At 37.3% G+C, this 26,165-nt stretch overlaps 1 protein-coding gene across 2 annotated transcripts; it reads left to right on the forward strand.

Annotated features, from left to right (window-relative positions):
• On the forward strand, positions 1 to 25,926 carry LOC128699982 (transmembrane protein 179). Of its 2 annotated transcripts, XR_011393781.1 has the most exons (7): positions 1 to 130; positions 2,251 to 2,767; positions 6,747 to 6,923; positions 9,145 to 9,273; positions 15,265 to 15,349; positions 16,180 to 20,139; positions 20,178 to 25,926. XR_011393781.1 is itself a non-coding variant. In XM_053792847.2 (6 exons), exons 2-6 carry the CDS (start codon positions 2,652 to 2,654, stop codon positions 16,333 to 16,335), a joined length of 663 nt encoding a protein of 220 aa, XP_053648822.1. In that variant the 5' UTR covers positions 1 to 130; positions 2,251 to 2,651; the 3' UTR covers positions 16,336 to 25,926. The 2 variants fall into 2 exon arrangements, 1 of the variants encoding a protein (XP_053648822.1); XM_053792847.2 differs by having other exon boundaries at positions 16,180 to 25,926.
• The last annotated feature ends 239 nt before the right edge of the window (positions 25,927 to 26,165 follow it).

Consider the following 26,165-nt stretch of genomic DNA (forward strand, 5'->3'; position numbering starts at 1 on the left):
CCTGAAATCAGAGTTGTCAGGTGGGTTCGTTAACTGGCCCTGAGAAGCGACTTCCCATGTGAACGAGGCCGACAGTGTTGCTGCCTTAGACACAGTTTGTGACACTTGCAGTGGTTCTGCGCACCACCAGGTACTAATACTCCTCGAGGTTCTTTATAACACCAGGTAGTAACACAGGCCCCCCTGAGGTTCTTTATAATATTAGGTAGTAACACACACTACCTGAAGCTCTCAATTACGCTAGGTAGTAACACCGCTTGAGGTTCTCAGCAGCCAAGGTTCTATACAACACCAGGTAGTAACACACTCCCCGAGGTTCTTTACAACACCAGGTAGTGACACACTCTCCCCAAGGTTCTATACAACACCAGGTAGTAACACACTCTCCAAGGTTCTTTACAACACCAGGTAGTAACACACTCTCCAAGGTTCTATACAACACCAGGTAGTAACACACTCTCCAAGGTTCTTTACAACACCAGGTAGTAACACACTCTCCAAGGTTCTATACAACACCAGGTAGTAACACACTCTCCAAGGTTCTTTACAACACCAGGTAGTAACATACACTCCAAGGTTCTATACAACACCAGGTAGTAACACACTCTCCAAGGTTCTATACAACACCAGGTAGTAACACACTCTCCAAGGTTCTATACAACACCAGGTAGTAACACACTCTCCAAGGTTCTTTACAACACCAGGTAGTAACACACTCTCCAAGGTTCTATACAACACCAGGTAGTAACACACTCTCCAAGGTTCTTTACAACACCAGGTAGTAACACTCTCCCCGAGGTTCTTTACAACACCAGGTAGTAACACTCTCCCCAAGGTTCTTTACAACATCAGGTAGTAACACTCTCCCCGAGGTTCTATACAACACCAGGTAGTAACACTCTCCCCAAGGTTCTTTACAACATCAGGTAGTAACACACTCCCCAAGGTTCTTTACAACACCATGTAGTAATACACTCCCCAAGGTTCTTCACAACACCAGGCAGTAACACACTCCCCAAGGTTCTTTACAACACCATGTAGTAACACACTCCCCAAGGTTCTTTACAACACCAGGCAGTAACACACTCCCCAAGGTTCTTTACAACATCAGGTAGTAACACACTCCCCAAGGTTCTTTACAACACCAGGTAGTAACACACTCCCCAAGGTTCTTTACAACACCAGGCAGTAACACACTCCCCAAGGTTCTTTACAACATCAGGTAGTAACACACTCCCCAAGGTTCTTTACAACATCAGGTAGTAACACACACTCCCCAAGGTTCTTTACAACACCAGGTAGTAACACACACTCCCCAAGGTTCTTTACAACATCAGGTAGTAACACACTCCCCAAGGTTCTTTACAACACCAGGTAGTAACACTCTCCCCAAGGTTCTTTACAACATCAGGTAGTAACACTCTCTCCAAGGTTCTTTACAACTCCAGGTAGTAACACACACTCCCCAAGGTTCTTCACAACACCAGGCAGTAACACACTCCCCAAGGTTCTTTACAACATCAGGTAGTAACACACACTCCCCAAGGTTCTTTACAACACCAGGTAGTAACACACACTCCCCAAGGTTCTTTACAACATCAGGTAGTAACACTCTCCCCAAGGTTCTTTACAACACCAGGTAGTAACACTCTCCCCAAGGTTCTTTACAACATCAGGTAGTAACACTCTCCCCAAGGTTCTTTACAACTCCAGGTAGTAACACTCTCCCCAAGGTTCTTTACAACACCAGGTAGTAACACACTCCCCAAGGTTCTTTACAACATCAGGTAGTAACACTCTCCCCAAGGTTCTTTACAACTCCAGGTAGTAACACTCTCCCCAAGGTTCTTTACAAAACCAGGTAGTAACACACTCCCCAAGGTTCTTTACAACACCAGGTAGTAACACTCTCCCCAAGGTTCTTTACAACTCCAGGTAGTAACACTCTCCCCAAGGTTCTTTACAACATCAGGTAGTAACACACTCCCCAAGGTTCTATACAACACCAGGTAGTAACACTCTTCCCAAGGTTCTTTACAACACCAGGTAGTAACACACTCCCCAAGGTTCTTTACAACACCAGGTAGTAACACACTCCCCGAGATTCTTTACAACACCGGGTAGTAACACACTCATCATATGTACTGTATTGCCTATAGCCAGTAAGTTGACACAGACGACATTTTAAATTACTTAACCTAGGATATCAGAATTCCCTAAAAGGATTTAATTCCATTGGGTCCTCCACAGCACTGGGTTGTGACACCTGCCAAGGTCCTCCACAGCATCGGGTTGTGACACCTGCCAAGGTCCTCCACAGCATCGGGTTGTGACACCTGCCAAGGTCCTCTGCAGTGCCAGGTTGTGACGCTTGCCAAGGTCCTCCGCAGTGCTGGGTTGTGACACTTGTCAAGGTTCTCCACAGCGTCGAGTTGTGACACTTGTCAAGGTCCTTCATAGTGCCGGGTTGTGACACTTGTCAAGGTCCTTCATAGCGCCGGGTTGTGACACTTGTCAAGGTCCTCCACAGTGCCGGGTTGTGACACTTGCCAAGGTCCTTCACAGCATTGTGACACTTGCTGAAGTTCTCCATAGTACTTCGGTGTGGCAATCATCATAGTCTTCCACAGTCTACTGCTGGTGGAGGTCACATGAAAATGGGACTAAGCAATGTGCTGGTGCTGTCTCAGGTGACGACCTACATCCTAACCTTGCTGCTTGCCCTCTGCATCATAATACCCATCTTCTTCCACCTTCATGATTTCAGGTGAGTGCATCACACACGAGTCGGTAATAAATTTATTGTTATTATTATTGGATGTGGTAACTGGTGCAGAAGAAGATTATGCACTGAAATGCACATGCTAGTGTTTTTTCTTTTGTGCCTAACAATGTTTTCTTATGTAAACTTCATTACCTGTATACTGCAGAAAAGAAATAAATTATTTTTATTTGTATCAACTGGGGTTTAGCTACTCAGGATAACTCGGTAAAGTCAGGGTGTCAATGACGACTGTACAGTGGACCCCCTCTTAACAATCACCTCCCAATGCGACCAATTATGTAAGTGTATTTATGTAAGTGCATTTGTACGTGTATGTTTGGGGGTCTGAAATGGACTAATCTACTTCACAATATTCCTTATGGGAACAAATAAAAAATTTGGTCAGTACTGGCACCTGAACATACTTCTGGAATGAAAAAATATCGTTGACCGGGGGTCCACTGTATATTATTTTCATTGGGCTCTTTAATCCTCTCCCCCAGGATGCAACCTGCACTAGTTGCTAAACACCCAGGTACCTACTTACTGCTAGGTGAGCATGGGCAGGTATAAGGAAATATGCCAAATGCTTCCACTGTTACTACAGTACTGAGAAAATAACATTGCCTAACCAAACTAGCCAGTCCTAGCATACATACTTTAACTTAGCCTAAATGCAGTCACTCTGAAAACACCACATTGCAGAAAATTGTGCTTAAGCAGCTTTTTTTTATAAATGACAAAGTTGATGAAGTTAGGTTAGGTCAAGTCAAGTACAGCTGTACAAGCAGAGAGATTCCTTCTACTTTTCACTAACAGCTGTGACACTAGAAACAGCCACTACTACCATACCTCGTTTGGCTAACAACCAAAAGAACCTGGGCAAATCTAACACCTGTTGCTCCTATTACCTAGCAGTATGAGTTACCTGGCTGTTATGGGTTGCATCCTGTTGGAGACATAACAAAATGGAAATAAGTCACACTGCTCTGCATTCTTGGGCTATCCTTGATTATTAACCCTTTGGGGGTTATTAATCCATTTAGTGATGGTCTCTATACTCTACTGATGTGTACAGTAGATGTGTGTTATCCTCTGCTGTGCAGTACTAATAATAAAGTCTTCTCAAGTTTAGCACTTTTTTTGACTTATTATCTACTCATTTTTAAATTAATCCAGAGACTATTTCTTTTCAGGATTGATATAATGCTGGGTCTTATTGCATGATTATCTGATGGAGAAGACATATGAAACAATAAAATGAAATTCTTCCCCAAGTGCCTTGGTAAGACAAGATGTTCAGCTTAGGCAGATGCTATTAAAGATCTCAATGGAAATAAGTCAATGACTTTTGGGTTATCCGGGTTATCCTAGGTAATTTACAGTATGTATGATAATTGTACTTGGGTATACCTGTGCCTAAATCAACTTATTTAATCTAAAGGTTTATTGTGTAGTGACAGCTATAGTTGTGTGTCCAGGCATTTGGTGCAGAAATTGCAGAAATCACATAATCAGAGACAAACTCCTTAGCTGAAACTGTAGATCCCTTTGGGACTGCACTTATGACACTTTTTTTTTTTTTAAATAGCATCAGTACAAGAATATATAAGTCAATTTTGGCAGTCAAACTATGGGCATAATCACAGTTGTCATGAAAATGTCATGAATGTGCAATATTTCCCTAGTTCCATACTTGTCTTTCAGTTAAAGCAGCAGCATTATTCAAAGCACATTGACGATACAGTAAAGAACATGTAGTTCTGACTAGTGACAACATGGTCAGAGTGTTATAATTTTATAATATAGATAACATCTCTCTCAGCAGAAGAATTCATGCATATTCAGAAAATAGTGTCTGGTTTAGTGATCATCTTGACAGTTCTTTTTAGAAATTTTTATTAAATTATATTCAAGATCACTTTTATTGAATTGCATATTGCCAGGTGTTGCTACAGTTGACTGAAGTAAGATATGTATTGCTTTTATTACTTATGATATTCTGTCTACACTTTGTATTAAAATAGAAGTTATTCATCCTTCACAGAGCAACGAGGACAGTACAGTGCAGGCAGTCACCCTGTAACTGCATGCATAATATTTTATGTAGAGTCCATATTTCATGCAGTATTTTGGGAAAATTTTAGACCAACAGTTTGTAAAGTAAAAGGACACAAGTGCAACTAATGTGACATTTTGTTGTGGCAACGTTTTGCTCTCCAGGAGCTTTGTCAAGCCGTTACAAACAGTACATGGACACAGAGGGTATAGTAGTAGTAATACAACTTGTGTCACTGCTACTACGACTACCACTAGTATTGCACCTCACTCTGAGCCTATATATACCCTCTGTGTCCATGTACTGTTAGTAACGGTTTGACAAAGCTCCTGGAGAGCGAAATGTTGCCACAATAAAATGTCACATTAGTTGCACTTGTGTCCTTTTACTTTACATATTGTCGGTAATTCTACCAACAATTATTTAAATGGGCTAGTTTAATTGTAGTAAAGACTTATTGGTAATATAAGTAGGGAATCCTTCCCCCGTAAGTCGTGTGTTATAAAAGCAGACCAAAATGTCAGGAGCAAGGCACTTGTAACCTCTTCTGTATAAATTTCTAAATGTAAAAAGAAAAAAAAATTGTAGTTTTCTTCTTTTTCAGGTCACCCTGCCTTGGTAGGAGATGGCCAGTATGTTAAAAAAAAAAAATTAGGGATGACTCTACAAGACTTGGAACTGAAGAATACACATATTTTTATTTAGTTGCAGTAGTAATACACATAATAACACCCTAGAATGGGGTTCATAAAATGTTGATGGCAATTTTGTCAACATAGTTAATAATAATTTATTTATTTATTTATTTATTTATTTATTTATTTTTTCAACAAAATGGCCTTATCCCACCAAGGCAGGGTGGCCAAAAAGAAAAACGAAAGTTTCTCTTTTTAAATTTAGTAATTTATACAGGAGAAGGGGTTACTAACCCCTTGCTCCCGGCATTTTAGTTGCCTCTTACAACACCCATGGCTTACGGTGGAAGAATTCTGTTCCACTTCCCCATGGAGATAAGAGGAAATAAACAAGAACAAGAACTAGAAAGAAAATAGAAGAAAACCCAAAGAGGTGTGTACATATATGCTTGTACATGTATGTGTAGTGTGACCTAAGTGTAAGTAGAAGTAGCAAGACGTACCTGAAATCTTGCACGGTTTTGAGACAGACAAAAGACATCAGCAATCCTACCATTATGTAAAACAATTACATTCTTTCGTTTTACACTCACTTAGCAGGACGGTAGTACCTCCCTGGGCGGTTGCTGTTTACCAACCTACTACCTAGAAGTTAATAATAATGTGTACACTTAATACAGCCTTTCCTCACTTAATGATGGAGTTTTGTTTCTAAGACCACGTTGGTAAACGAATTCATTGCTAAGTGAAGAGCATACTATAATGGCATTGAGTTTGTGTCAATCATCTTTGATATTGTTTTAATATCACCTATGCGCCATTTATAACATTTCTGGTATATTTTTAAATGTTATACAGTAGTGTACTGTATATTGTAATAAACAGAATAGAGGAAATCAGCTCTAATATACATTATTTAGGTATGCATACTGGTCAGTGAGCCTGTCATAAGTCCGAGTCGTCAGTAAACGAGTACGTCACAAGTGAAGAGAGGCTGTAATGGCAAATGTAGATCACAGTATATCAGTAATTGTAGTTCTACTGATGAACTTTAATTTTGACATACACAAATAACCTACATATAAAATAATGAAACTTATGACATTTTTGGTCTAACTTGGGTTGAAGTGATACTATATACACTGTACATATGTATGGTCCAAGTTGGACTGAAATGTCATAAGTTTCACTTCGTGTGGGTTATTTGTGTATCATTCCAGACACGGTATTGTGCAATTTTATTCTTTAATTTTAACATGTTATTCTTATATGCACATATACATTACAGGGGCCACTGCTTGTTGTTTAGTAATGGAACATGGCGTGAGACAGATGGTCAGTTTGCTGTGTCTTGGGCATCACAAGGCTTTTGTGATTATAATCTCACCTGGGCCTCGATCTCTCTCCTAATTGCCATCGTCCAGATCTACAGGTTTATAGTGCAGATTTGCCGTGGAACTGAGAGGTAAGAATTAAGGGTTGTCATTATATGTTGCAGTTTTTGAGCTGTTGTATCGGCACGCCTCTGGAAAGACAGCGATGGAATGAGTTATGATAGAAATGTTTCTTCCTTCTTGGGCCACCCTGCCTTGGTGGGAAATGGCCAATGTATTAAAAATAATTGTTACATTAAAGCACTAAGAGTAAACTAGAAAAATTGTGGAATGTAATTATTTTTTTTTCCATTTTACTTTTGCTGCTTCATTGCAGCAAGAGTAAACAGGAAGAGTACTATTGTTCACATTTTATTTGGTTGGTGTGAATTAACACCTGTTCTTAGATAACATTTTAAATAGTGAGTATAATTAAAGTAGTAGTAATTGCTAGGTTATCTGATTGAAATGAGAATAAGAGTCATCAAAATTCCAGTTAAAATTATAATTTTTTTGAGTTAGAATGCAGCACTGTATGACCCTTATGGGTTAACACTTAGTTTTAATTGTAATAATAATAATAATTAATTTGAGTTAGAATGTTAATTAAAGCACAGGTTATGTTTCTTGAAAATTAATATGTAATCAGATTTAATGCTAATCTGAAGAGCATATGGGAAAAATAGTTATGTTGCAATGGCTTCAGCTTCATTTGATGGCCTGCCTCATGTAATCCAATGATCTGTGCACTTGTCTCTTGTGTCAGAGACTTATCCTTGCCCATATTAATTCACCTGTGGCCAAAAATATCTGACAAACTCTATACTCATGACCACATGGCACAGGGAGACCACAGACTCATATCCATCCATCACATAAGCCCAGAAGGCATTGAGTATATAGCAAATAGTCTAGCAAAATCCTGAGACATTTAGCAATGAGTTGACAGGCCCACATTAATTTCTGTCGCTCCAGAGCACCAAACAGGGTTGGGTATTACTTTCGACATTAAAATATGCTGTGTGGATACCGTATATTTCTTTTTTTTAACATGCTGGCTGTATTCCACTGAGACAGGTTGACCCCCAAAAAAACACTTTCACCATCATTCACACTCGCCTTCTTGCCAGAGGTGCATGAATATGATGGTTCAGATGATCTCCAAACAGTAAATATCCCCAGCTTTCCTTTAGAGTTCAGGCACTGTACTCCCCACTTCCAGGACTCAAGTCCGGCTACCTGTTTTCCCTGAATCCCTTCACAAAATGCTACACTGCTCACACTGTATATATCTGTATATGGTTTAGAAAGACACGTAAGCAAACACTATGACATATTTATTAGAAAATGTTTCGGTCCTGGGACCTTTTTTTCATAATCTTGGAGTCAGCCCAAAGAAAATGCCCAAAATGTAAAAAAAAAAAAAAAATTGCCTATACAGTACTGTATAAACATGTAAATGTGCTACCATAGTAAATTTGATCACAACTTTAATACAAGCTTTCACTATACTGTAACTTTATTTCTTGCATTACATTTTTTAAACCGCATTCATAAAACCTTCACTCACTAATCCAATTTAGGCTTGTATATTTTCTTTGCTTGGCAGCCTTCTTTGATATTTCTAGGCAGGTATAATATGCACAGTTGATGCATCATTCTTGTAGTCTATCCTAATATTCTTAAGATACCTTCTGCATATGCATTAATATACATACTGTAGTATCTACTTATTTCCTAACATTATTATGATTATGAACTTCTTACTTTTTTTTCTAATGAAATTTTTCTCTGTCCTGTCTAGACAACTCATTTGCATTTTAAAACTTCAACTTGTAATGCTTTGGAGAATGTACATTTAACCATAAGAAAATTAGTTACAGACTGCAATACATCTGACAGTGAAGTGGCCAAGGAGAAAATAGGAAATGTTCAAATTTATATGTTTACCTTCTAGTAGAACAGACTGGTCTTGGGCATATGTTGGAGAATTACATAAAAGTGCACACAAAAAAGCAGACCATAACTAAGTACAGTAACAATGTCTGTCACACAGTGATGATACTTCTCTGAAGTCGGAATGCTTTTTGACAATTTTTGGATCTGTTAGTGAATTTAAGCACTTGAAGTTAAGTGAAGAGAGGAAGTTTAGAATAGTTTGCAAAACTTTCTAAACTTGAATTTAGCCTAGTTTAACCTAAGTGATATGTAATTTATGAATGTATTGATAATCTTTTTTGGCTTGCCCTACCTTGGTGGGAGACAGCCTGTATGTTAATTAAAAAAAAGTTATAATTTTTGTTTTTCTTACAGCACGTTTTTGAGTGCATTCTTTGATGTGGTGGTGAGTCTTATCATGTCTACAGCAGCCCTGGCAGGTGCCCTTATCATCACTATTGGGTATCAGATCTGGTGCAATGCTATCATGATGCGTTTTGAGGCGTAAGTTTTCCATTACATTTTCTCTGCTGTGGTTCAGCTGCCAACATTATAATATAAATCTCTATTTCTACAAGCACATGATGCAACTTATACAGATGTAGCTGACATCAGTGATATACTATATAGAAAGCCCCTGGTTATGCAGAGCATTTTGGGCAACTTAAGTTAATCTTGTCCCCCAGGATGCTACCCATACCAGTTGGCTAGATAAACAGGGGCAGCAGGTGTAAGGAAACATGCCCAATGTCTCTACCTGTACCGGGGATCAAACCACTGTAGGGTGTTCAAAAAAAAATTATAAAAATTTGCTTTACTTTCTCATGTAATTGCAAGAATATTTTTCACCATTATTTTCAAATATTAAATTAGGAGTCCAAGTTTTGAAGTCATCAGGGAGGAATTTGAACAGAAGCTCAGCACCACAAGTTTCCTAGCAATTGCAGCACTGTACATGCAAGAAGGAAAGCTAAAGAAAGGAATAGGGATAGATATAGAAAATGTGTTTTAGGACTAGGAAATGTTTTATGAACTTGAAAAATGTCTTTACTATCAGTTCCTAGCAGCCTTTTCTTCCTTGCTTATCTAAGCAAGTGTCTTCACTTGGACTTCCTAGTATTCTTCCCTTGCTGAAATGTGGCAGTAACATAGTGATATTTTGCTAGCAATGCTACATATGTTTATCTTGTTACTTGTCTGCCTACAAAAAAGACCCTCTTGTATATATGTAATTAATTACAAACTCGTGAAGGGTTTGTTTTCCATAAATAGACTTTTTAATGAATGTCACCTCTATTTGTTCTTTCTTTCAACACACTGGCCGTATCCCACTGAGGTGGGGTGGCCCAAAAGGAAAAATGAAAGTTTCTCCTTTTACATTTAGTACTATATACTGGCCCCTTGCTCCCGGCATTTTAGTACCCTCTTACAACACGCATGGCTTACGGAGGAAGAATTCTGTTCCACTTCCCCATGGAGGTAAAAGGAAATAAACAAGAACAAGAACTAGAAAGAAAATAGAAGAAAACCCAGAGGGGTGTGTGTGTATATATATGCTTGTACATGTATGTGTAGTGTGACCTAAGTGCAAGTAGAAGTAGCAAGACGTACCTGAAATCTTGCATGTTTGAGACAGACAAAAGACACCAGCGATCCTACCATATGTAAAACAATTACAGGCTTTCGTTGTACACTCACTTGGCAGGACGGTAGTACCTCCCTGGGTGGTTGCTATCTACCAACCTACTAACTATAACCTCTATTTGCTGTTTATTTAATATTTGTTTATGAGCATGACAGGCAGGGAAATAATTTTCTACAAAAGCTTAATTCCTAGAGTTATTTTTTCTGATATCCTGAGATAGTGGACAAGGGTTATTGGTGGCCAGGGAGATCAGGGAGGAGTTACTTGATGGCATTGGTTGAGGGAGACTTTACTCAGTGGCTCGTCAACCAAATTTAACTGTTGTAGTTTATTTATCTATACATCATTGTGTACATCTGTATGTGATATAACTTTTGTATACTAAACACAATTATTTCCATATTTCACCATAAGTAGTAGGTTGGTAGACAGCAACCACCCAGGGAAGTACTACCGTCCTGCCAGATGACTGTGAAACAGAAACCTGTAACTGTTTTGCATGATGGTAGGATTGCTGGTTTCTTTTTCTGTCTCATAAACACGCTAGATAACAGGGATATCTTGCTACTCCTACTTACACTTTGGTCACACTTCACAGACACGCACATGCATATATATATACATACATCTAGGTTTTTCTCCTTTTTCTAAATAGCTCTTGTTCTTCTTTATTTCTTCTATTGTCCATGGGGAAGTGGAACAGAATTCTTCCTCCGTAAGCCATGCGTGTTGTAAGAGGCGACTAAAATGCCGGGAGCAAGGGGCTGGTAACCTCTTCTCCTGTATATATTACTAAATGTAAAAGGAGAAACTTTCGTTTTTCCTTTTGGGCCACCCCGCCTCGGTGGGATACGGCCGGTGTGTTGAATGAAAGAAAGAAGAAAAGCTTAATTCCTAGAGTTATTTTTTCTGATATCCTGAGATAGTGGACAAGGGTTATTGGTGGCCAGGGAGATCAGGGAGGAGTTACTTGATGGCATTGGTTGAGGGAGACTTTACTCAGTGGCTCGTCAACCAAATTTAACTGTTGTAGTTTATTTATCTATACATCATTGTGTACATCTGTATGTGATATAACTTTTGTATACTAAACACAATTATTTCCATATTTCACCATAAGTAGTAGGTTGGTAGACAGCAACCACCCAGGGAAGTACTACCGTCCTGCCAGATGACTGTGAAACAGAAACCTGTAACTGTTTTGCATGATGGTAGGATTGCTGGTTTCTTTTTCTGTCTCATAAACACGCTAGATAACAGGGATATCTTGCTACTCCTACTTACACTTTGGTCACACTTCACAGACATGCACATGCATATATATATACATACATCTAGGTTTTTCTCCTTTTTCTAAATAGCTCTTGTTCTTCTTTATTTCTTCTATTGTCCATGGGGAAGTGGAAAAGAATCTTTCCTTCGTAAGCCATGCGTGTCGTATGAGGCAACTAAAATACCGGGAGCAATGAGCTAGTAACCCCTTCTCCTGTACACATTTACTAAAAAAGAGAAGAAGAAAAACTTTATAAAACTGGGATGCTTGAATGTGCGTGGATGTAGTGCGGATGACAAGAAACAGATGATTGCTGATGTTATGAATGAAAAGAAGTTGGATGTCCTGGCCCTAAGCAAAACAAATCTGAAGGGGGTAGGGGAGTTTCGGTGGGGGGGAATAAATGGGATTAAATCTGGAGTATCTGAGAGTTAGAGCATAGGAAGGGGTAGCAGTAATGTTGAAGGATCAGTTATGGAAGGAGAAAAGAGAATATGAATGAGTAAATTCAAGAATTATGTGGATTAAAATAAACGTTGGATGCGAAAAGTGGGTCATAATAAGCGTGTATGCACCTGGAGAAGAGAGGAATGTAGAGGAGAGAGAGAGATTTTGGGAGATGTTAAGTGAATGTATAGGAGCCTTTGAACCAAGTGAGAGAGTAATTGTGGTAGGGGATCTGAATGCTAAAGTAGGAGAAACTTTTAGAGAGGGTGTGGTAGGTAAGTTTGGGGTGCCAGGTGTAAATGATAATGGGAGCCCTTTGATTGAACTTTGTATAGAAAGGGGTTTAGTTATAGGTAATACATATTTTAAGAAAAAGAGGATAAATAAGTATACAAGATATGATGTAGGGCGAAATGACAGTAGTTTGTTGGATTATGTATTGGTAAATGAAAGACTGTTGAGTAGACTTCAGGATGTACATGTTTATAGAGGGGCCACAGATATATCAGATCACTTTCTAGTTGTAGCTACACTGAGAGTAAAAGGTAGATGGGATACAAGGAGAATAGAAGCATCAGGGAAGAGAGAGGTGAAGGTTTATAAATTAAAAGAGGAGGCAGTTAGGGTAAGATATAAACAGCTACTGAAGGATAGATGGGCTAATGAGAGCATAGGCAATGGGGTCGAAGAGGTATGGGGTAGGTTTAAAAATGTAGTGTTAGAGTGTTCAGCAAAAGTTTGTGGTTACAGGAAAGTGGGTGCGGGAGGGAAGATTAGCGATTGGTGGAATGATGATGTAAAGAGAGTAGTAAGGGAGAAAAAGTTAGCATATGAGAAGTTTTTACAAAGTAGAAGTGATGCAAGGAGGGAAGAGTATATGGAGAAAAAGAGAGAGGTTAAGAGAGTGGTGAAGCAATGTAAAAAGAGAGCAAATGAGAGAGTGGGTGAGATGTTATCAACAAATTTTGTTGAAAATAAGAAAAAGTTTTGGAGTGAGATTAACAAGTTAAGGAAGCCTAGAGAACAAATGGATTTGTCAGTTAAAAATAGGAGAGGAGAGTTATTAAATGGAGAGTTAGAGGTATTGTGAAGATGGAGGGAATATTTTGAGGAATTGTTAAATGTTGATGAAGATAGGGAAGCTGTGATTTCGTGTATAGGGCAAGGAGGAATAACATCTTGTAGGAGTGAGGAAGAGCCAGTTGTGAGTGTGGGGGAAGTTCGTGAGGCAGTAGGTAAAATGAAAGGGGGTAAGGCAGTCGGGATTGATGGGATAAAGATAGAAATGTTAAAAGCAGGTGGGGATATAGTTTTGGAGTGGTTGGTGCAATTATTTAATAAATGTATGGAAGAGGGTAAGGTACCTAGGAATTGGCAGAGAGCATGCATAGTTCCTTTGTATAAAGGCAAAGGGGACAAAAGAGAGTGCAAAAATTATAGGGGGATAAGTCTGTTGAGTATACCTGGTAAAGTGTATGGTAGAGTTATTATTGAAAGAATTAAGAGTAAGACGGAGAATAGGATAGCAGATGAACAAGGAGGCTTTAGGAAAGGTAGGGTGTGTGTGGACCAGGTGTTTACAGTGAAACATATAAGTGAACAGTATTTAGATAAGGCTAAAGAGGTCTTTGTGGCATTTATGGATTTGGAAAAGGCGTATGACAGGGTGGATAGGGGGGCAATGTGGCAGATGTTGCAGGTGTATGGTGTAGGAGGTAGGTTACTGAAAGCAGTGAAGAGCTTTTACGAGGATAGTGAGGCTCAAGTTAGAGTATGTAGGAAAGAGGGAAATTATTTCCCAGTAAAAGTAGGCCTTAGACAAGGATGTGTGATGTCACCGTGGTTGTTTAGTATATTTATAGATGGGGTTGTAAGAGAAGTAAATGCGAGGGTCTTGGCAAGAGGCGTGGAGTTAAAAGATAAAGAATCACACACAAAGTGGGAGTTGTCACAGTTGCTCTTTGCTGATGACACGGTGCTCTCGGGAGATTCTGAAGAGAAGTTGCAGAGATTGGTGGATGAATTTGGTAGGGCGTGCAAAAGAAGAAAATTAAAAGTGAATACAGGAAAAAGTAAGGTTATGAGGATAACAAAAAGATTAGGTGATGAAAGATTGGATATCAGATTGGAGGGAGAGAGTATGGAGGAGGTGAATGTATTCAGATATTTGGGAGTGGACGTGTCAGCGGATGGGTCTATGAAAGATGAGGTGAATCATAGAATTGATGAGGGGAAAAGGGTGAGTGGTGCACTTAGGAGTCTGTGGAGACAAAGAACTTTGTCCTTGGAGGCAAAGAGGGGAATGTATGAGAGTATAGTTTTACCAACGCTCTTATATGGGTGTGAAGCATGGGTGATGAATGTTGCAGCGAGGAGAAGGCTGGAGGCAGTGGAGATGTCATGTCTGAGGGCAATGTGTGGTGTGAATATAATGCAGAGAATTCGCAGTTTGGAAGTTAGGAGGAGGTGCGGGATTACCAAAACTGTTGTCCAGAGGGCTAAGGAAGGGTTGTTGAGGTGGTTCGGACATGTAGAGAGAATGGAGCGAAACAGAGTGACTTCAAGAGTGTATCAGTCTGTAGTGGAAGGAAGGCGGGGTAGGGGTCGGCCTAGGAAAGGTTGGAGGGAGGGGGTAAAGGAGGTTTTGTGTGCGAGGGGCTTGGACTTCCAGCAGGCATGCATAAGCGTGTTTGATAGGAGTGAATGGAGACAAATGGTTTTTAATACTTGACGTGCTGTTGGAGTGTGAGCAAAGTAACATTTATGAAGGGGTTCAGGGAAACTGGCAGGCCGGACTTGAGTCCTGGAGATGGGAAGTACAGTGCCTGCACTCTGAAGGAGGGGTGTTAATGTTGCAGTTTAAACTGTAGTGTAAAGCACCCTTCTGGCAAGACAGTTATGGAGTGAATGATGGTGAAAGTTTTTCTTTTTCGGGCCACCCTGCCTCGGTGGGAATCGGCCAGTGTGATAATAAAAAAAAAATATTTCACCTTACTTGACACTAATAAAGTAGTACAGTAATTCTGAAACAAATATAATCTTTGAAATTATTATAGTGATGGGTTTGATTTGATATCCTTATTTATGTTTATGGTGACTGCTTTAGGCATTGAGATTGCTTGTGTTACAGGTGTGAAGATGCCACAAGCAATGACATTGATAAAGATGATGATATAGACACCAGAATGTTCTATACTCAATTTGGAACAGCACAGGTATGTCTTGTGTTATATTCCTAGAAAATATTGTATATTGGAAAACATATCAGTTGCATTTATTGTTTAATACAATGAGTGGAAGTTGAGGGTTCATATGCACAGAATGATTTGTCTGCTAATGATGCTTCTCTGCATAATTTTTCTAGCTTACACATATTCTTCATTGTCTAGCATTTCTTAAGTTACTCAAAATGTCTTACCACATGTCAGATGTGGTATTGATTTTTATTTTATCAGTACAGTAGTAATTTCCTTCTAATTTATAACAGCAGAGAACTAGATTAATCAGTTAGTTTTTGTTTACGTGTGTAAGACGTTATATCACCGAGTGTACCCAATGTTAATTTGTGTATGTGTCTTTACTCAATGCATATAGCTACCATTTATTACTGTTCAGTTTTATTTAAATAATCTCTCTAATTTTCATTGCTGTATTTTATCATTGACATCTTGAAGTTGTCAGCAACTTTGTACAGCTGCAATTATTGATCTTTGAGATCTATTGGCATACCTTGCTTTAAGGTGCTTTGCTAATACAGCACTTTTATATTCTTATTTATTATTTTCAGCACTTGCCTTGCAATACAGTATACTATAGCATTTTTTATTTTTACTTGTGCATCTTTTTTAGGCCTAGTGCTATTGCACACTTAATAAATGATAGCATAAGCATGTTTTTAGGCTTTTATGTGATTCGCTTTGAGGCAATATTTGCTGTTTGGCGGTGGTCTGGACTCTAACCCACTGTATTAGTGAGGTATGCTTGTAAATTTATCTACTATTGTAATATTCTAGAAGTCTAACTTTATGTAATCTACTTCCCTCAGTTTGGAGCTTGGACATCATGGGTCTGCTGGGTTGGATTGTCTATGTTCTCCATGCTGAAGCTGTGCAAGTATCACCAACAGGAAAACATACGGGTATCCATGGCTCGTGAGCGCGCCAGACTGGTGAGGGATCGACATTCTCCGCTGCAAGACTGACATTTATTTTTTTAAGCACACTTTTCTTGAAAAAACAGAGACTTATAAGTAAAATGTTCATGAAAACCATGTATTACCAGTATATTAAATTTTCATGGTGAAATTTACAATTTTCATGAAAAGAAAAGTGTGTAATGTAAAATGTTCATGAAAAGAACCATTTATGATGTAAAAAGATTGCTATTGAAAACCTTTATTTAGTGCATATTTATAGCATAATACCACTGTCACCCCTCATCCTGTATTTTTGTTGGGAAGCAGTATTTACATTGCAAATTTATTATGAATTTTATTTCTTATCATTTTAATGTGCTGTATATGACAGTGAAGGTTCTTATTTAGCAATCTTTATGTACGTTTGATTTTCTTTATATTACACTACTTGTTTTTGCTGGTGAAGTCTATTTTATTTTAAAATGACCATAGTGAAATGTGCTTTTGTATCAACGATGATGTGTTCCAATTACAGTTGTCTACTAATCTTGGTGGGCACATTTGTTCAGTATTTAAACTTAAAATCTAAATTCATATGAATTTTTCTAGGTTTTGAAGTACCCTTAATATACAGGATACTCTACAAAAGTAATTAACACTGGTGTCCCTTGCTTTGAAACAGTGGAAGTGTTCCTGGGCCATAGCAGCTAAACTAGGCTCCGTCAAGCCATTAGCACTGAATTCCACATAATAAGAATCATTAATATATTTATGAATCCTCATCAATTACATAGCACAATTTTATATATATATATAAATTATATACTATATAGAATATTTGGAATTATCAATAGAAATGAACCTTATAATAAAGAATTAACTTCAGGCAAGGGGAATACCTGTATTTATATTAATTTCACTTTATGAATCATCTGAAACAGCGCTGTATGACCCCTGTGGGTTTAGCGTTTGGTTCTGATTGTAATAATAATGAATCGTCTAAAGCGGTTCATAATTTTGAGTGTGCAGATCTGTTCTCAACCTTCCATAGTTCACAGATTGCACTTGTGGGTTTGGCACTTCATATGAATACTGTATATTGATAATTTACCAATTGCCATAAGTTACTAAATAAATTAGTTATGGTAATGCATACTTTGCTACAATTGATATGCCAAATGAATTTTTAAACATGTTGGCTGTTGCTTTCCATCATGGCTCAGTGACCCTAAAGAAAGAAAACTAATTCACCATTACTCTGTCCCTAGCAGTTTCCAGAAGTATGTGTGTTCACCACAATCTAAATAATCCTTTGAATACCCCAGACATACTTCAAAGTGCAGGCACTCTACTAAGTATCTCACCTCCAGAACTGGAGTTTTAACTGACCTGCTCACATGAATTCCTCCATGGATATTATCTTGCTCATAATCCAACAGCACACCAAATCCCATTGCTTTGATTTTCCATGGCCTTTTGATGGCCTAACTTGTTTGATGATTCTTTGGGACTGCAGAGCACAATTTGAGAACAGTTGCTCTGGTATATTCTGAAAGTCTTCACAATATTCTGTGGAAAGTTATTTTTCTGCAGTTTTTAAGAAATGAGATTGACTAAATTGTGCTTTCATCTTTAAATATAGTTTTAAGCTTTTCGTGCAGTTGTGTGAGGATCACCAAATAAAATGTTTTGTGTGAGGTTTATGTGCTCTTCAAAAAAATATTCAGAAAATGCTGAAGGAAATTAAATATTTGCAAGAATAAGCAGCAATGTATTTATCTCAGATTTAATGTGCTGTTAACTCTTGCTGCTTAGAATGCTATTCAGCATGAGTTGTCATTTTTCAGATAAGTGTTGAGTTGGTTAATTGAAAAAAGTAGAATGAAGAGGAACTATGGTTCACTTACAACATTTTAGGATGATTAATCCTAAATGTCTAACTGCAGGTTAGGTTTCAGACTACTGCAGTAAAATTAATATCACCTTAAAGCAAATCACAGCCTTTTTTTTTCACTTGCCAGTGCATATAAAAGCCTAAAAACATGTTACTTGCATCATGTATAAAGTGTGAGATAGCACTTGGTATAAAAAAGATGCAAAAGTAAAAATAATAAAAAAATGCTGCAGTACTATATTGCTAACTGTAAAATATTTTCGCCACCGAAAATAAGTAACATGAATATAATTGAAAGTGCCGTATTAGGGAGGTGCCATATTAGCGAGGTGTGCCTGTACTGTATAACAGAGAATAATAGCTTCGATATGGATTGTGGAGACTCCAGCTGTCTACCTTTCCCTTGTATAATAACTTATAAGTATAGTAATGGCTTAGTATGTTCATTGTTAATTTATGTTCGTGTGAGAAATATTGCATGTAACTGCCATGTTTGCCAGTGAAAACAAAATTAGTCACTAGAACAAAATGGGAACATTCTTCTCTACTGTATTTTGCATATCATAATCATTAATAAAAAATATGGAAAAAAATGTACATGTAATGTAGTGAATGTAATGCGAACAAAGTGATTAAAATAGATATGTATTTATGGATAATGTTAAGTGTGTGTGTATAAGTTAGGATGTATGGCTGCTAGATATTATGATAAGTTAATACACCTACCATCCAACTTACGACTGAGTTCGGTTCCGAGAAACCGGTCGTAAGTCGAAATGGACGTAAGTCGAATTTTACTACTGAATATCAACATAACATTTTTGTAATGACTTTATTTTATTGTTTTATTTTGGTATTTCATGTTTTACTTTACTTTTATGTTGTTAGTACTGTATTTTATACTGTAAAGTTTAGGATAAACACTGTGTACAACACAAACACTTGTTTATTTCCCAGAAATTTGGCATAAAAAACACAGTCGTAAGTCGAGCAGGTCGTAAGTCAGATGGTAAGTGTGTATTAAAGTTTAATGCTGTGTGGTGGTGTGTTCAGTATTTGATGTTGACTTTAACATACTTTGAATACCTTGTAAATTTGCATGACAAACAAAGACTTTTAGCTCTTATTATATTCAGGTAAGAATTGTCCCAGACATGTACAGAACAATAAATGATTTGCATTTTGTACAGCTAAATTGATGATTACTGCATTTTCACTGTGCCCAATTTTTGTGTCTTTGCACACAAGCCCTAAATTGAAAACTAACCATAGAATTTTGTTTGCAATGTCCTCAGTGACTTTCTCTACATCCAGTTTTCTTTTTGTGGTTATAGTTTCTTATGAAATTTATTATTAATCAGATTACAAGGATAGAGGCTGAAACATAAAGAGCCTAAATCTGGAATGAAATTTATTAATTCCTAATTTTGTATTAGTTACAGGTTCTACGTATGTGAGGCCTCTAGCAGTGTAATCCCCACAAATTACAATAATAATAATAATAATACATGTATATCTCTATTTACTACAAGAGGATTCAAGTGTATAGTAGTATGGTTAAAATGTTTGAGATGTGTATGTGAGCCGATGCTTAAATACAGCACAGTGCAATCATTATAGAACAAAATTTGATATATGCAGTAGAGTAATATGTTCATACTGTACTCTATATGTTGGATACATGTTTATCACGTTGTGGTGGCTGTATATAGCAGAGGCTTCAAACTTTTATGTTAATCTGTGTTTTGTAGTACACAGTAGTTCATGTTTCACAATTTATAGAAATATATAACAAAGGAAATTTAATAATTATATTTATATATTTTGTTTGTTTATTTTTGTAGTACATTATTAGCTGCTTGTTAAATAAAATAAAAATATGAAAATTATGGTATAGTGGATGGATTGCACTACAGGTATCCCTCACTTTGTGCAGTAGAAATATTCATTGCCTATGGCAGCTGTACTCAGCTGAGGCATTGGAGATGCATAATATGATTGAGATTCAGCTGAGGCATTGGATATGTGTTTGAGACTTGTCTGATATCATTAGAGATATGCTTGAGGGGAATGTGTGGTGAGAGTATTAAGCAGAAAATTGGGAGTGTGCAGATTAGAAGACAGTGTAGGGTTACTAAAAATATAATTTGGAGGGCTGAGAAGGGTCATTGAAGTGGTTTGGGTGTTTAGATAGGATGGAGGAGAATACGATGTCTGGGAGGGAATATAAATTTGGGGTGGAAGGATAGGTAGAGGTTGTTACAAGAAGGGTTGCAGGGAGGGAGGATAATGATTTTGAGTGTTAGAGGCTTAGACATTAACAGGCTTATGTAGGACAGCTACAGTAGGACCCCCATATCTGTGGGGGATACGTCCCAAGGACACCGAAAGTGTTGATAGTAGCGAGTCCTATATATAAGTCCTGCACATACCTATTATGAAGTTTAATCGATAAATTGTGCACAATAAGTGGAGAATTATCACTTTTTTCACTAATGGGAAGCACTTCACAGCTTCTTTGATTCTTTGAAGAACTTCCACTATCATTACTTTTACACTTAAAGGCTAGTAAGCAAAATTAAGGGCTATTTTTGGGCCACAGTAAGCAGCAGATAACTGAAACCATGGATACCGGACCTGTGGATGCGGGGGGTCCTACTGTATAGCAGTGTCAGTGAAAATAAACGGTTTTTATGGCTCGACATGCTGTTGGAGTGTGAGCAAGGTAATATTTATGAAGGGATTTCGGGAAACCGAACTAGAGTCCTGGAGGTGGTAAGTACAGTGCCTGCACTCTAAAGGAGTGGTGAAGATGTTGCAATTTGGAGGGTCATCTGAACTGTAATGTCAGCATACTTCTGGTAAGAACATGGTTGAATAAATGATGAATAGATTTTTTTTTATAATACATATAGACATCTAGTGTGAAAAAATAATCTTCAGTACGTTTTGGGACCTTATGAACTGCACTGATCATGTATGGCTAATGCATACCTCACACATGGAATTACTGATAGAAATGAGTACCGCAAAATAGTTAATTTACAAAGCGAGGAAAACCTGTACTTTGAACACTACTTAAAATATTTAAGTTCTGTTGATAATAAAATTTTGTGTAATTTGTTAAAATGTGGAATTGTTGGAATTCAGTATTTTTAAGGAATTCGGCCTATGCTCCAATTCCTTGAATAGTCTGAATGCCTTCCATTTCTCCAGGTGCTGTATGACCCCTATGGGTTTAGTGCTTCCCCCATGACTAATAATAAAAACTAGTATTAATGTGTAAGCTAGCCTCTCTGGATGGCAAATTTCTTGTTATTTACTATTCCTAATTGACATCTGTGGACTAGCATCTATTCTTCCCTATGTACTTTTATTTTCTGTGTGGGTGATCCTTTAATTTAGGGGGTTCCTTGATGCCAGTGCATGACAGTGATATAAGGGATTGAAGCGTCCCTCCCTTTAATTAAAACTGATAGCCTCTCATTCCTCAAGCACTGTATGAACCATGCAGGTTTAGTGCTTCTCCATGAGCATAATAACTATGTGGGTGATTTTGTCATTGCTTATGTTGGCACAGTCATCTGGGAGCTTTCTGCAGAATACTTTCGACTATTTTTGGTTGAGGTACATTGCTTGTATAGCTTTAGTTCTCAGTATCCAAAGTGAGTTCTTGTACTTTCAGATAGCACCCTACCCATTCTCCATTCCATGTACAGCATTGTTGTTTTGTAGCTATCCAAACCTTTAAATTCTTTGGGCATTTTTGATTGTTGGGTCAGGAAACACTGTGACTTCATTCTACCCTCGTAGAATGAATTTATTAAATTTTTTTTTTTCCTGAGGACGAACGGATTAATTGTGTTCAGTCTGTCTTATCTAAACCAAACTATGGAGACCAGGTATAGTAACCAGCTCAAGGAATTGTAATGACACAATTGCAAACAAACCATGGTTCGGGTGGGGATTGAACTCGTGTCGAGTTGTAAAACTCCAGACTGATGTGTTAGCTACTGGGCCAGCTGGCTACAATAAGCCAGCTGGCCCAGTGACTAACACATTGGTCTGGAGTTTATGACTTACTCACCATGAGTTCAATCCCCGCCTGTACTGTTTTTTTTTTTTTTTTCAAGTATAGTACATTTTCTGAACTAATGTCTTTCACAATCAAGGTTTTATTTGGCAGTTTTTTCATCCCTACTTGTATCCTGTATGCAGAGTTTAATATTCCGTTATTATAAGATTGCTGAGGTAATGTAATTAATAGCTTGCCTTTTGACTATTGTAAAGGTGTGTTCTAGCTCATGGTCTCTTGCCATAAATTTTAACCGACATAAAATAGCCCCCTAATATCCATTTTTAAGTGCTATATGAAGTCTAGTTCCAGTGTGTCATTGAAAAACTCATTCGTCCTATAGCATTTTTTAAATGTTGGAAAACTCTTTGATATCCTTATGACTTATCTGACTGTAATTCCCAGCAATTCCCTATCCATGTTTATCATCTGTTCCTGTGGTATTTTTTCTGATGATCATTGACCCTCTTCCTCTTTTGTTCAACAGATATCGGGTCTTGTTCTTAAATTTCGTCTTTGTAATTAATTTTGTCACTTCAGACATAAGTCTTGATGCACTCCTTAGTACTTTCTCTGTTTTTACTTTGTGTTGTAATTGGTGACAATTCCACACCAGCTCACATACTTAAAAATGGGTTTTATGTATAAAGTAGTGTTTGAAGAGTCTTTGTTTAGGTTACTCATTGCCACTTATGTTTGCAAGTTTAGCTTGTGCACTTCAAGGGACAGGCTTGGTTTTTTTTCTTTAATTATTTTAATGAGCTTTTCTTTCCCCCCCAGATGATACTTGTCTTCAGTCTTGTTTCCCTAACTTTATTTAACTATTCCTGAAGTCTGTCCAGGTCTTCCTACAGTCTTATTTCGTCCTCTGTAGTTTTTATTCTCATCATTTTTACATCATTCACAAATAAGGATATGTAGAAGTTAACCTCTCTAACCAAGACATTTTCTGTAAATACATAAGGAATAATATGGGCACTGATTCTTGTTGAATTCCGTTAGCTTCTTTTCCTCCATCCTGATATTAAATTCCTTATAGGGAATTTTTTTGCTTGGTTATTCAATTGTTCACCTATCCATGTTAACAGTTTTTTCTTATGCTTTCGCTTGCTTCTCTTATTTGCCATGTTACCTTCTCTGTGGCACTCTATCAAGGGCCTTATTGTATTCTGGATATATACAGTTCACTCATCCTTCTCTTTCCTGTCTTACCCTCCTTGATACTGATAAAGGGCTCTTGACAAAAAGAATTGGAGTTACCTTTCTCTTGAATTAAACCTGATTACTTCCAATTCCTTTTTTTTTGTTTGTTTGTTTGTTTTTGCAAGGTTAGGTTAAGGATCTTGCTTATTGACAGTAATCTTACAAATTAAGGCTTTTAACTTTATTGATGTGCTACGAAGAGTCTTTCTTCATGGAATGGAAAATTTATGCTATAATAATCACTAGTTGAGCTTATACAGTTACATATTCTGTACAAGTGTTTAGCAAGACATGCCCGATCTTGCATATTTTTGAATGCCATGCATCTACCATATGAGGTTTAGTGGGGTGATACAATGTATTGGCTCAAGAAATCTGTTATAAAATTTATCAGTATCAGAATTATTCATTTCACTCGAGTCAGAACATGAGTAATTGCCTGCCTGTTTTTTGCATTTGAATATTGGTATCCATTTATGCTTCTTGACTTTGTATTCTAGCACTCTGCAACATTAATTGAGTTGGTTAAGTGTTGAATGATGATGCATAATTTCATGGTGATAGTCCATTTTAGTAGATCTTAGCTTTATTAAAAAAATAGTTTCTTCTTGTTCTTATGCTTTCTTGCTTTCGTTATACAATTTCACCATGCATTTGCATTCCTGGATATTGCCTCCTTACATGATTGATTGAGCCATAGGTTTTCCCACTGTTTATTTTCTCATGGTTAAAAATGTCATTTCCTGAGTGGATTTTTCTCAAATTCATCCTCCCACTATACACAAGCCAAAAAATGCATCTTCTCCAATTTCACTTTTTTTTTATCAGTTTCATTTCCATTAGGTAGCAGAATGTCAACACACACATTCCCTGCCCCGAGCAGCATTCCATATTCTGTTTTCTTTGTAGGTATGCTAGAAATGAAAATGTGGTTCAGCCATATCCAATCTGTACTCTTACTTTCATTGATTCTTAAACAAGTTGTTTTAGTAAGTATTGCTTTATAGATTTAAACAGTTTGTTCCTCAGTATTTCTGGGCTTCCATGTGGTTCCCAGTTCACCACAGCATATGTGTCTGTGTTTGCAGTCCCCTACTGTAATTCAAGGCTTTCCATGTCTATTTTATCAATAAACTTATTGCATTGTTCTTGTCATATTCCTATGTAGGTTTAATGTTATTTGGGGGTGAGTTGTAGATAATAACAATACGGTAAATACTTTAGTAGTAACTTCCATTATTATTGAACCAACTATCAGAGACCTCATTGCACTCTTCTACAGAGGGATTTTATTTTTATTTCCTAATTCTGACCCTATACTTTAGAGATCGTTGGTCTGAACAAGTTGTGCTTAATATAAAAGCAATTGGGTTTATGATCATCTTTGTTTTGTCATTGCCAATAGTGGGAAACACTGCTCTCTGACTGGGCATTGGTCACACTAGGCTTGCTCGTGGCCATTTCTCGGAAAACTGTCTGTCACCACTCTAAGAATTGCTGAGTCATACTGATAATCCAACATCTTTTGATGTTGCTTTATTTATTAGAAAGTGCTCCATTTATTAGAGATTATGTTGTTAACATTTTCAACTCCTTCAGTGTTCAAACATGCTTTCTCTGCCTCCTGTCTCTAAAGCCTACCTTTAATATAAATTTGATCTAAAGTTGATTTACTGCAAATTTGAATTCTTCCATTTGCTTTCATACTCATTTGCTACTTTTATTTTCTATTTCTAATATCAACCTCCCTTATATATCTTTCACCATGCAGCACTGAATGATTCTCCCCAACTACTGAACAGCTGTTGAATGTCTTTCCTTGTCCCCTTTTTCACCTAGCACAAAATGACTCCCCAGCTATTGAATGAGTGGTGGTGAATGTGTTATCTTCTTTGGTTTACCCACCTTGGTGAGAGATGGCCGATGTAGTAAAAAATCATTAGTGGAATAGTATGATCTTTTCAGGGTAGCGAGTACAGACTTTCAGTACGTACCTGGATACTTCGTAACAAAATACAGAATATTCCATAAATCATACAACATATATAAATGCTGTATACTCTCAGTTGAAAATATTGTAATACTCTACCATTTGTATTGTCACTTTTATGCTTCTATGTCAGCTTTATATCACCTGAGACTTTTTTTTTTTTAAGGGTACGGTTTTAATTATCAGTGTTTACTCAGAATTTCTGTTGCCGATTTTTTATGAAATATTTTAAGGAACATATTTCTAGTTGGCATTTGATAATGTTAGTGCATAACTTGTATACTGTATTGTCTTTCTCTGAATTTACATAATCAGAAGGAGTATAATTCTATACTGTCATGTATTATGGTTTTATACTCCTTAGAGCATAAAGTGCATGAGTAATTAATTACATTACATATATGTACAGTATTGCATATTTGTCTTGCAGCTTTAGTAAATTTGTAACCAGTGATTGTAATAGCAGTGTAATTAATTAAATGAATACAAAATAAATATCTTTATTTTATTTCCTTAGGTTTTCAGTCACAAAAGGCAATGTGCCGAGTTTTGACTTGCATTGTGTATGTATTATGAATATACATCATATGCAGATTTTGTGAAGTTTTGTACCAAAGCTAATTGGAAATGCTTAGACTGTTTAGTCTGTGTAGATGTAAATTTGCCAGTATATTATCAACTAAAAAACTCTGAATCTTTTGGTTCTGTGATGGCTCAAGAATACTTGATCTGGT

This window comes from Cherax quadricarinatus, chromosome 64 (genome assembly GCF_038502225.1).
Source record: "Cherax quadricarinatus isolate ZL_2023a chromosome 64, ASM3850222v1, whole genome shotgun sequence".
In the NCBI taxonomy this organism is placed as follows: domain Eukaryota; kingdom Metazoa; phylum Arthropoda; class Malacostraca; order Decapoda; family Parastacidae; genus Cherax; species Cherax quadricarinatus.

What these genes read in the sequence shown, in the direction of transcription:
- LOC128699982 (XM_053792847.2), top strand. Translation starts at nt 2,652, where the DNA reads ATGAAAATGGGACTAAGCAATGTGCTGGTGCTGTCTCAGGTGACGACC. An exon ending in TTCCACCTTCATGATTTCAG is followed by an intron (nt 2,768 to 6,746) that starts GTGAGTGCATCA and finishes TATACATTACAG; the next exon opens with GGGCCACTGCTTGTTGTTTA. An exon ending in CTCAATTTGGAACAGCACAG is followed by an intron (nt 15,350 to 16,179) that starts GTATGTCTTGTG and finishes TACTTCCCTCAG; the next exon opens with TTTGGAGCTTGGACATCATG.